Here is a 12,812-nt window from a genome sequence, read left to right on the forward strand (position 1 = left end):
TGTAAAATGGGCATGATGATGAAGCTAGGTTGCCAGATAAAATATAGGCTACTCAGCTAAATGTGAAGTTCAGATCGATATTGAATTTGGTTTTACTGTAAGTATATCCCATGCAACATTTGGGATATACTTATACTAAAAAAAAAATTATTCATTGATGCTGTGGTTTGAATGGTCCCCCAAAGTTCATATGTTTGAAACTTAATCCTCAAAGCAGTCCTTTCAACCTTGTCAACCCGTCGGCGGGGCCTCTGGCGCAGCGGCGGCGGCTCCTGTTCCTGCCACAGCTCTCTCCCCTTACCTCCCCACTAGATCCCGGAGATCGCCCGCCATGGCTTTACTTACTGCGGCTGCCCGGCTCTTGGGAACCAAGAATGCATCTTGTCTTGTTCTTGCAGCCCTGCATGCCAGTGCTTCCTCCACGAATTTGAAAGACATATTGGCTGACCTGATACCTAAGGAGCAGGCCAGAATTAAGACCTTCAGGCAGCAACATGGCAAGAAGGTGGTGGGCCAAATCACTGTGGACATGATGTATGGTGGCATGAGAGGCATGAAGGGATTCGTCTATGAAACATCAGTTCTTGATCCTGATGAGGGCATCCGTTTCTGAGGCTTTAGTATGCCTGAATGCCAGAAACTGCTACCCAAGGCTAAGGGTGGGGAAGAACCCCTGCCTGAGGGCTTATTTTGGCTGCCGGTAACTGGACGTATCCCAACAGAGGAACAGGTATCTTGGCTCTCAAAAGAGTGGGCAAAGAGGGCAGCTCTGCCTTCCCATGTGGTCACCATGCTGGACAACTTTCCCACCAATCTACACCCCATGTCTCAGCTCAGTGCAGCCATTACAGCCCTCAACAGTGAAAGTAACTTTGCCCAAGCATATGCACGGGGTATCAGCCGAACCAAGTACTGGGAGTTGATTTATGAAGACTCTATGGATCTAATCACAAAGCTACCTTGTGTCGCAGCAAAGATCTACCGAAATCTCTACGGAGAAGGCAGTGGTACTGGGGCCATTGACTCTAACCTGGACTGGTCTCACAATTTCACCAACATGTTAGGCTATACTGATCATCAGTTCCCTGAGCTCATGCACCTGTACCTCACTATCCACAGTGACCATGAGGGCGGCAATGTAAGTGCCCATACCAGCCACTTGGTGGGCAGTGCCCTTTCAGACCCTTACCTGTCCTTTGCAGCAGCCATGAACGGGCTGGCAGGGCCTCTCCATGGACTGGCAAATCAGGAAGTGCTTGTCTGGCTAACACAGCTGCAGAAGGAAGTTGGCAAAGATGTGTCAGATGAGAAGCTACGAGACTACATCTGGAACACACTCAACTCAGGACGGGCTGTTCCAGGCTATGGCCATGCAGTACTAAGGAAGACTGATCCATGATATACCTGTCAGCGAGAGTTTGTTCTGAAACACCTGCCTAGTGACCCCATGTTTAAGTTGGTTGCTCAGCTATGCAAGATTGTGCCCAATGTCCTCTTAGAGCAGGGTAAGGCCAAGAATCCTTGGCCCAATGTAGATGCTCACAGTGGGGTGCTGCTCCAGTATTATGGCATGACGGAGATGAATTACTACACAGTCCTGTTTGGGGTGTCACGAGCATTGGGTGTACTGGCACAGCTCATCTGGAGCCGAGCCTTAGGCTTCCCTCTAGAAAGGCCCAAGTCCATGAGCACAGAGGGTCTGATGAAGTTTGTGGACTCTAAGTCAGGGTAAAACTGGAGACTGGGGGAAAGTGACTACCAGAAAGTGAGGAAGCCTAAATAAAAAGTATACTTTTGTTTCAGGGGGCCTTTAAAGACTTAAGATTAAATTATATCTGAGGCACTGATAATATGTTTGAGGTTAAAATATAAATTAAGACTTTAAAAGATGAAAAATGGTCCCTTCTTCCCTAATCAGCTCCTTTCCCCTGCCTGGTATGAGTTGCCCATCACAGGCATGGTCCTGGAGGATGACCAGGACTAATGCATGTGGTATGAGTAGGTTTGGCCCCCTCACTATCTCTAGAGTGAGAATCTGGCTCCTGTTTCCATGGCTCAAAGCCGGTTGCAGAGAATCTGCAGTCACTTCGGAGCTTTAGCTTCTTCTCTGCCAAGCCCTCAATAAGCCAGCAAACCAGGACTCTGCCCCTTCTGTTTCCATAGCAATCATGTTGGATAGTCAGCTGTACCAAGCCCCTTGGCCCTCCCATGCACACAAACACCTCCTAGCAAGACCTGTTGGTTAGCTGGACATGCTTTGGCAATTTTTTTATACTACCAAGTGACCATAAAGGCATGGCATTTGTTGTGACTGGCACCCAATGTTTGATTTTTTTTTTTAAACTATCCAATTAAAATTAAGGTCTGGGAGTGTTCTGTTTCCCATTACTTTAATACTCACCCCCCTCCCAGACTTTCTACACCTGTTTCATCTCAGGCTGAGGATGTTCTGGACCTCCCCCTCTTAGTCCCTACTAGAGACCTCTCAACAGATCTGTGGGCCCAGTCATTGGGTTTTATCAGTGCTTAATGTGAACTAAGTTTTTTACTTCCAACAGAATACAAGCCACTACCTTCTGACCTCCCCACCCCCCACCAACCCCCAGCTTTTAATATGCTGTGGGGCATAGAACAGGGACTCCGGAACGACCAGCATGATATTTTCAGAGTCTTGTCCCTGGGGTATTAGCACCTCTTTTTGAACAGAGAATTGATTCAAGATTGGACATGGTCTCCTCTGATTATCAGGTACTGGGGCTGAGGGCATTAAAAATAGTAAGCCTCCTTCCTCGTCCCCTGCCTCAAGAAATCGCCTCCTAATTTATCAACATCTTTTTCCTCCCTTTCCCTGAGAGCTCACAGTACAATGTTTGTTTCAGAAGCCCCATTTGCACAGGTTTTCAGCAACTCAGAATGCTCTACTTCTTTTTCTTTGAGAAAGGATTGAGATACGCTCCTGCTGTGCCCCCATCTTTCCTCCAAACTCCTGCCTGTGTTTGTGTGGATACCCAGTCCCAGAACCACACTGTTGAGTTGGACACACTGTAAACCCCTGGCTAACTGTCAAGTCATGATGCAGACTTCAGGTTGTTCTGTATAAAATGCAAAATAAATGTTTTAATTAACAATGAAAAAAAATCCTCAAAGCAATAGTGTTGAGAGGTGGGACTTTTAAGAGGTGATTCGATCACTGGAGTGGGTTCGTCATTGTGGGAATGGATTTGTTATAAAAGTGAGATTGGAGGCCAGGCATGGTGGCTCACACCTGTAATCCTAGCACTTTGAGAGGCTGAGGTGGGTGGATCACTTGAGGTCAGGAGGTTGAGACCAGCTTGGCCAACATGGTGAAACCCCGTCTCTACTAAAAATACAAAAATGAGCTGGGCGCGGTGGCGGACGCCTGTAATCCCAGCTACCTGGGAAGCTGAGGCAGGAGAATTGCTTGAGCCTAGGAGGCAGAGGTTGTAGTGAACCAAGATCGCGCCATTGCACTCCAGCCTGGGGGACAGAGTGGGACTCTGTCTCAAAAAAAAAAAAAAAAAAAAAAGTGAGCTTGGATGCCGGGCACAGTGGCTCATGTCTGTAATCCCAGCACTTTGGGAGGCCAAGGCAAGCAGATCACCTGAGGTCAGGAGTTCAAGACCAGCCTGGCCAACATAGTGAAACCCCGCCTCTACTAAAAAAAAAAAAAAAAAATTACCCAGGCATGGTGGCACATGCCTTTAATCCTAGTTACTCAGGAGGCTGAGGCAGGAGAATTGTCTGAGCCAGGGAGGCGGAGGTTGCAATGAGCCGAGATCGTGCCACTGCACTCCAGCCTGGGTGACAGGACGAGACTCCGTCTCAAAAAAAAAAAAAAGAAAAGTGAGATTGGGCTGGACACAGTGGCTCACACCAGTAACCCCAGCGCAAGGCAGGAGGATCCTTGAGCCCAGGGGTTTGAGAACAGCCTGGGCAACATAGTGAGACTCCATCTCTACAAAAAATTTAAAAATTAGCTCAGTGTGGTGGTATGCACCTGTAGTCCCAGCTACTCAGGAGGCTGATGCGGGAGGATCGCTTGAGCCTAGGAGTTCAAGGCTGCAGTGAGTTATGATTGCACCACTGCACCCCAGCCTGAGAGACAGAGCAAGACCCTGTCTCTGTTTTAGAGACAAATACATGTCTCTAATATATATATATAATATATGAAAATATATATCATATATAGATACATACATGAATATATATTGTATATTTATAGTATATCTATGTATAGTGAGACCCCATCTCTACAAAAAAGAACAAAATTAGCTGGGTGTGGTTGTGTGGGCCTATGGTCCCAGCTACTCAAGAGGCTGAGGCGGGAGGATTGCTTGAGCCCGGGAGGAAGTCAAGGCTGCAGTGAGCCGAGATTGCACCACTGCACTCCAGCCTGGGCAACAAGAGTAATAACCTGTCTTTAAATTTTTTTAATGTAAAAATAAATAAAAATTTAAAAGAAAAGGCTGGCCAGGTGCCATGGCTCATGCCTGTAATCCCAGCACTTTGGAAGGCCAAGGCGGGTGGATCGCGAGGTCAGGAGATCGAGACCATCCTGGTTAACACGGTGAAACCCTGTCTCTACTAAAAATACAAAAAATTAGCTGAGCATGGTGGCACGTGACTGTAATCCCAGCTACTCGGGAGGCTGAGGCAAGAGAGTAGCTTGAACCCAGGAGGCGGAGGTTGCAGTGAGCCAAGATCATACCACTGCACTCCTGGGTGACAGAGCAAGACTCTGTCTGAAAAAAAAGGCAAGGCAAGGCAGGGCAGGGCAGGGCAGGGCAGGGCAGGGCAGGGCAGGGCAGGGCAAGGCAGGGCAAGGCAGGGCTGTTTGGGGCTTCCCTTGCTCTCTGGCGTGTTTCTCTTACCAGATGATGCCTGCACCACGTGATAACACAGCAAGGAGACCCTCGCCGGATATGGCCCAATCTTGGACTTCCCAGCCTCCAGAACCACAAGCCAAATAAACTTCAATTGTTTATAGATTACCCAGCCTGTGGTATTCTGTTACTGCAAAGCAGAAAGCTAAGACAGTTGTTTCTCTGAAATTTGAAGTTAACGGGCTGCCTGGATGTGTATTTGCTAAACCTGATCCCCCTGTGATGAAGCCTCCCACATCACAAAAAAAACTTAGAAATTTAAAACTTAGCCAGGTATGGTGGTGCACACCTATAGTCCCAAACTCAGGAGGCTGAGGCAGGAGAATCCCTTGAGCACAGAAGGTCAAGGCTGCAGTGAGCCATGATCACACCACTGCATTCCAGCCTGAGTGACAGAACAAGACCTTGTCTCTGTCTTTTTTTTTTTTTTCAGACACAATCTTGTTCTGTCGCCCAGGCTGGAGTGCAGTGGTGCGATCTCGGCTGATTGCAACCTCTGCTTCCTGGGTTCAAATGATTCTCCTGCCTCAGCCTCCCGAGTGGCTGGGATTATAGGCGTGTGCCACCATACCTGGCTAATTTTTGTATTTTTAGTAGAGACAGGGTTTCACCATGTTGAGCAGGCTGGTCTTGAACTCCTGGCCTCAAGTGATCAGCCCGCCTCAGCCTCCCAAAGTGCTGGGGTGACAGGCGTGAGCCACTGCGTCTGGCCTTCACCTTTCTCTTTTATCCTTACTTTTATTTTTTTTTAGACCGGATCTTGCTCTGTCGCCCAGGCTGGAGTGCAGTGGTGCGATCGCAGCTCACTGCAACCTGGACTTCCCAGGTGCAAGTGATCCTCCTGCCTCAGCCTCTTGAGTAGCTGGGACTATAGGTGCATGTCACCGTGGAAGGCTAAAACTTTTTTTTTAAAGAGATGGGATCTTGCCATGTTGCCCAGGCTGGTCTCAAACTCCTGGGCTCAAGCGATCCTCCTGCCTCGGCTTCCCAAAGTGTTGAGATTACAAGTGCGAGCCAATGCGCCTGGCCTTATCGTTGCTTTTGAGGTGAGAATATGGAGGTCCAGCATCCAGGGCCAGATTTGAGCCCACTGGGTCCTTTGTCTCTAGCCTTAGTAGCACTGGCCATGAAATGGGACTTTAGCCAACTGCAGGTGACCAAGAGCCAACCTTGCATCTCAGGCTGCTGGGCCCCTCTGAGCTGAGCCCCGGGGGCTTGTTGCAGGAAGGCCCCTCACTTTTATTTATCCCCCCACACCCACTGTATATGTAACTGTCTGAAACTCACTGTTAACCCCATAAGGAAAAATGTGCTGGCTGGGCACCATGGCTTATGCCTGTAATCCCAGCACTTTGAGAGGCCGAGGTGGGAGGATCACTTGAGGTCAGGAGTTCGAGACCAGCCTGGGCAATATGGTGAAACCCCGTCTCTACTGAAAATACCAAAATCAGCCGTACATGGTGGCATGTGCCTGTAATCCCAGCGTCTCAGGAGGCTCAGGCAGGAGAATCGCTTGAACCTAGGAGGCAGGGGTTGCAGTGAGCCGCGATCACACGACTGCACTCCAGCGTGGGTGACAGAGTGAGACCCCGTCTCAAAAAAAAACAAAACTCATTCAACTGTACTTTATTGGATATAAGTTACACCTTAATACACTTGACTCAAAATTTATGTATTTAATATTTTATTTTGAGAACGTGAGAAAAAAAAAAGTAACATAAGAATAAAATCCAGGCCAGGAGTGGTGGTTCACGCCTGTAATCCCAGCACTTTGGGAGGTGGAAGGATCACTTGAGCCCAGGAGTTTGAGACCAGCCTGGGCAATGTAGGGAGACCCCCCATCTCTACAAAAAAAAATTTTTTTAATTAACCAGGTGTGGCGGTGGACACTCAGAATGTTACAGAATGGTTCTTGTGACTAGGCCTTTAGTCACAGCTACCTGAGAGGCTGAGATGGAAGGATCACTTCAGCCCAGAAAGCTGAGCCTGCAGTGAGCCATGATGGTGCCACTGCCCTCCAGCCTGGGCAACGGAGTGAGACCGTCTCAAGAAAAAAAAAAAAAGAAGGCCAGGCGTGGTGGCTCACGCCTGTAATCCCAGCACTTTGGGAGGCCGAGGCAGGTGGATCACCTAAGGTCAGGAGTTTGAGACCAGCCTGGCCTTCATGGTGAAACCCCATCTCTACTAAAAATACAAAAATTAGCCGGACATGGTGGTGGGCGCCTGTCCTACCAGCTACTTGGGAGGCTGAGGCAGGAGAATCGCTTGAACCCAGGAGGTGGAGGTTGCAGTGAGCCGAGATCACGCCATTGCACTCCAGCCTGGGTGACAGAGCGAAACTCTGTCTCAAAAAAAAAAAAAGAAAAAGAAAAAGAAAAAAAAATTCAAATGCTTTATACAAAGTCTTCTGTTTTGGAAAACTCGTGTTATTAGTTCCAGCTCTGGAATGATGAAGAGTGGTCTCTTGCTACATACCCTAGCTATCCAGATGTGTCTGTTCATGTTCTTTTTCTTGCTTCAAAATAAAACACATCTGTGTTTTAAGTTACAAGTATTAACTTGCTATATTCAAAGCATTCATGAAACATATGTGAGCATACCATTAAAGAAACACAGAAAAAAAGGAGAAAGCAGTCAATTTATTTATTTATTATGGAGACAGGGTCTCAGTCTGTCACCCAGGCTGGAGGGCAGCGATGCAATCATGACTCACTGCAGCCTCGACTTCCTGTCCTCAAGCGATCCTCCCACCTTAGCCTCCCAAAGTGCTGGGATTACAGGAATGAGCCACCACACCCAGCCTTAAAGCAGTCAGTTTAGAAGTGGAGATAGTATGGGTTACAGCCATACTGAATCAGGCACCATGGCTCCGGTTCCATGCGTAATAGCCCTGGAACTATCAATCTGGATAAAACAGTCCTTTTTATTTATTTTTTTTGGTAGAGATGAGATCTTGCTATGTTGCCCAGGCTGGTCTTTTTTTTTTTTTTTTTGAGATGGAGTCTCGCTCTGTCGCCCAGGCCGGAGTGCAGTGGCATGATCTCGGCTCACTGCAAGCTCCGCCTCCCAGGTTCACGCCATTCTCCTGCCTCAGCCGCCCCAGCAGCTGGGACTACAGGTGCCCACCACCACGCCCGGCTAATTTTTTGTATTTTTAGTAGAGACGGGGTTTCACCATGGTCTCGATCTCCTGACCTTGTGATCCGCCTGCCTCAGCCTCCCAAAGTGCTGGGATTACAAGCGTGAGCCACTGCGCCTGGCCTGCCCAGGCTGGTCTTGAACTCATGGGCTCATGCAATCCTCCTGCCTCAGCCTCCCAAAGAGCTGGGATTACAGGTGTGAGCCATGGTGCCCATCAGTCTGAGACATACAGATGTGTGCCTCAGTTTCCTCACCTGTACAATGAGGTTCATCACCCCCTTGCACATGGGGTCATTGTGAGGACAGGGTGGGTTGGGCCTGGTGCAGTGGGCATTGTCAGAGCGGGAGAAATAAGTCCCAGGTTGGATTTAGTGTCTTTTGTCTTCTCAGCTGCGTTCATTTGTTTTACGCTGGTGTGAGCCAACCTAAAGTCTCACTCTGACATCTTGTCATCATCCAAATGGCCAACTGCTAATCATCAAGCACTTCCCTGCCAGCGCAGCGAGGCAGCTGCAGTGATGTCCCAGGATCAGCCAGTTCCTGGTCACATCTCATTGCACACCTGCCCCTTTGAAATGTCCGGTCCTGGGGCTGCTTAGATTCTAGAACAATCTTGGGAGCGAGGAGCCCAGGCCAGGGTGGCATCCGGTGGTCTTGATCCCAATACCATGCTGTTCCAGGGTCACTTGGAAGCTGGACTCAGTATCCCAGTCGGGGAGCTGGTGGCTCAGGCAAAGGGACGCAGAGGAGCCCTGTTGCAGACTCAGCAATGTGGCCCTAAGGGAGCTGGGTGCAGCGCAGTGGCCCACGCCTGTCATCTCAGCACTTTAGGAGGCCAAGTGGGAGGATCACTTGAGCCCAGGAGTTCGAGACTAGCCTGGGCAACATGGCGAAACCTCGTTGCTACAAAAATACAAAATAGAGCCGCGTGTCATGGTTCACCCCTGTAATCCCAGCACTTTGGGAGGCTGAGGAGGGTGGATCGCCTGAGGTCAGGAGTTCGAGACCAGCCTGGCCAACATAGTGAAACCCCCTCTCTAATAAAAATACAAAATATTAGTTGGGTGTGGTGGTGGGTGCCTGTACTTTCAGCTACTTGGGTGGCTGAGGCAGGAGAATTGCTTGAACCCAGGAGGCGGAGGTTGCAGTGATCCAAGATCATGCCACTGCACTCCAGTCTGGGTGACAAAGCGAGACTCCGTCTCAAAAAAAAAAAAAATTAGCCAAGCATGGTGGCGTGCACCTATGATCCTAGCTACTCAGGAGGCTGAGGCAGGAGAATAGCTTGAACCTAGGAGGTGGAGGCTGCAGTGAGCCATGATTGCACCACTGCACTCCAGCCTGGGAGACAGAGTGAGACCATGTCTTTAAAAAAAAAAAAAAAAAAAAAAAGCAGAAATAGCAGCTGTGAGAAAATATAGTAGAATCAGGAACGTAGTGGAGAAGAAATCATCTGGTGCCATGGAAGTTCAGGACAGACCCCTGCATCAAGAAAGAGGAGACTGTGCCACTGCACTCCAGCCTGGGCGACAGAGTGAGACTCCATCTAAGTAAAAAAAAAAGGCTGGGCACGGTGGCTCATGCCTGTAATCCCAGCACTCTGGGAGGCTGAGGTGGACGGATCATGAGGTCAGGAGATCGAGACCATCCTGGCTAACACGGTGAAACCCCATCTCTACTAAAAATACAAAAAAATTAGCCGGGCGTGGTGGCGGGTGCCTGTAGTCCCAGCTACTCGGGAGGCTGAGGTGGGAGAATGGCGTGAACCCAGGAGGCAGAGCTTGCAGTGAGCCGAGATTGTGCCACTGCACTCCAGTCTGGGCGACAGAGCAAGACTCTGTCTCAAAAGAAAAAAAAAGAAAAGAAAAGAAAGAAGAATAAAGGAATCAAAAAGTGTTTCCAACTCTGCAGGGAAAGACACAAACTGTATTAAGAGAGATTAATGATGCAAGATGGATGTCCAGGACACACCTGCTGGGAGCCACAGTGGCTTAACTCCACTGTCTGTGGGGACTTGGAGGTCATGGCAAGCACAGCAGTGAAATTCCTGCACCAGGAGGGGGCCTGGGCCATGGATGAGGAGTTGTTTCATGAGTACCAGCATGGCCCAACTTACAGAACTGGCTGGACTCAGCTGTTCCACCGTCATTGCCAAGGCATATCCTCCCATATCCATGTCCCGATCATCCATGGCCCAGGGAATAATGGAGAAGGTAGCCTGCTCTGTGCTTGACACCCCAAACATTTTGGTCACCAGCCAATCATCTTTGACCCCAAAAGACCCAACAGGCCACTCTACACTATGCTGGTGACCCACCGTCAGGAAAGGGGCATTCTTTTGCTTGGTGAAGTGCCCCCAGAGCCCACGCTGATCAATGAGCTGTATGAGCTGGGGGTGGATGCCATCTTTGGCTTCAGCTTCAAGGGCAATGTTTGCAAGCCATTCTGTAACATTCTGAGTGTCCTGAATAGACTCACTGTGCCACTGCCAATGCTGACATTCCCTTGGGATGGGACATGGAGAAGGAAAACTCCGGAGGGATCCAGCCAGACCTGCTTCTCTCCCTGATAGCACCCCAAAAGTCTGAAACCTAGTTTACAGATTGCTACCACTACTTGAGGGGTTGTTGACTACCACCTGCTTGGGAAAAGAAGTACCAGCTAAAACCTGCCATTGTACCCTAACCCTGAGTATGTCTCATCATCTGCAGTGAGGGAAGGTGGATGGACATTCTTCCCAATAAAGACTTAGTGCCTCTGTCTCCCAGAAGGCACACACACGCATACACACACACACACACAATGCGGAGAGAGACTACTGAGGCTAAAGAGATGGTAGGCATACCATGTTCATGGACAGGAAGGCTGAGGTTCATAAAGATGCTGATTAACTCATTTAACAGTCCCAACCCACCAGAAGGAACCAATCTTGCAGATACCTTGATTTCAGACTTCTAGCTTCCAAAGCTGTGACAGAATAAACATATTAAATTAATTTCCCCCTCTGTAGTTTCAACACAGTCCCAATGAAAGTCATGTCAGAGCTTTCCCTGGAACTCGATATGATAACCGAAACATTTAACTGGAGCAGCAGAGGGTTGCAAATAGTTGGGACATTACTGCAGAAGAACAGGGCAGTCCTACCTGACATACCAGATATTGGAACCATGACAAAGCCTGTAATTAAGTCAGCAAAATACTGGCACAGAAAGAAGCACATTGAACAATGGATTAGAATTAAATGCCCACAGACAGCCCTATGCAGGTCAGGAATTTTGCTTCAAGAAGGAGAGAGTCTGTCCCAGCAGCGGGGAGGGGAGGCTATCCCATAAAAGGATCTGGGAAATGGGAGACCATGTTGAAAACAATATTGGTTCTCTACTTCACACAATATGCAAAACAAAACTCCACATGGGTTAAAGAGTTACACACAAAAATATAACAAAATTAACCTTTTTATTTTATTTTTTTAGACAGGGTCTTGCTTGGTCGCCCAGGCTGGAGTACACTCACTGCAGCCTCAAACTTACAGGCGCACATTACCACGCCTGACTATTCTTTTTAAATTTTTTTTGTAGAGACAGGGTCTTGCTATGTTGCACAGGCTAGTCTTGAACTCCTGGTCTCAAGCGATGCTCCTGCCTCAGCCTCCCAAAGTGCTGGATTACAGGCATGAGCCACTGTGCCTGGCCCAAAAGAAAGCTTTAATGTCTTGGTGGTAAATATAGGTGAACTTGAGGGCAAGGCTTGGTGGCTCATGCCTGCAATCCCAACATTTTGAGAGGCCAAGAGGGGAGGATCAATTGAGCCTAGGAGTTTGAGACCAGCCTGGGCAACATAGGGAGACTCCATCTCTACAAAATAAAATTTAAAAATTAGCTGAGTGTGGTGGTGCATCCTGTAGTCCCAGCTACTAGAGAGGGTAAGGTGAGAGGACTGCTTGAGCTTGGAAGGTTGAGGCTGCAGTCACCCATGGTCACACCACTCTACTCCAGGCTGGGCAACAAAGTGAGACCCTGTCTCATAGAAAAAAAAAAAAAAAAGAGAGAGAGAGAAAAGAAAATATTGGCGAACTTGGGGTAAGAAAAGACTTTCCACATAAGAGCCAATGGGCATTGTCTATATAAAGAAAAGATTGGTTAATTTGCATATATTAAGGGTAGGACTTTGTATTCATCAAAAGGCACATTGAAGGAAGTGAAAAGACAAGTTACCAGCCAGCCACAGTGGTCCACATATGTAATCTCAGAGCTTTGGGAGGCTGAGGCTGGAGGAATGCTTGAGCCCAGGAGTTCTAGACCAGCCTGGGCAACATAGGGAGACCCCATCTCTACAAATTAAAAAATTAGCTGGACATGGAAGTGTGTACCTGTAGTCTCAGCTACTCAGGAGGCTGAGGCAGGAGAATTGCTTGAGCACAGGAGTTTGAGGCCGCAGTGAGCTATGATCATGCCACTACACTCCAGCCTGGGCCATAGAGTGAGACCCTGTCTCCAAAAAAAAAAAAAAAAAAAAAAAAAAAGGCCAGGTGCAGTGGCTTACACCTCTAATCCCAGTACTTTAGGAGGCTGAGGCAGGCAGATCTCTTGAGTTCAGTAGTTCAAGACCAGCCTGGCCAACATGGTGAAACCCCATCTCTACTAAAAATACAAAATTTAGCTGGGCATGGTGGCGGGCACCTGTAATCCCAGCTACTCGGGAGGCTGAAGCAGGAGAATCTCTTGAATCTGGGAGGCGGAGGTTGCAGCGAGCCAAGATCGCGCCACT

General features: G+C 48.5%; 1 protein-coding gene across 1 annotated transcript; it reads left to right on the top strand.

The window, feature by feature from the left end:
* Positions 1–271: 271 nt before the first annotated feature.
* On the top strand, positions 272–1,856 carry LOC100615025 (citrate synthase, mitochondrial-like). The gene is given in 1 exon segment (XM_054672766.2): positions 272–1,856. A coding segment is annotated over 1 exon segment (1,401 nt). The 5' UTR covers positions 272–331; the 3' UTR covers positions 1,733–1,856.
* The last annotated feature ends 10,956 nt before the right edge of the window (positions 1,857–12,812 follow it).

The sequence above is a fragment of the Pan troglodytes genome, chromosome 20 (genome assembly GCF_028858775.2).
Source record: "Pan troglodytes isolate AG18354 chromosome 20, NHGRI_mPanTro3-v2.0_pri, whole genome shotgun sequence".
In the NCBI taxonomy this organism is placed as follows: Eukaryota; Metazoa; Chordata; class Mammalia; order Primates; family Hominidae; genus Pan; species Pan troglodytes.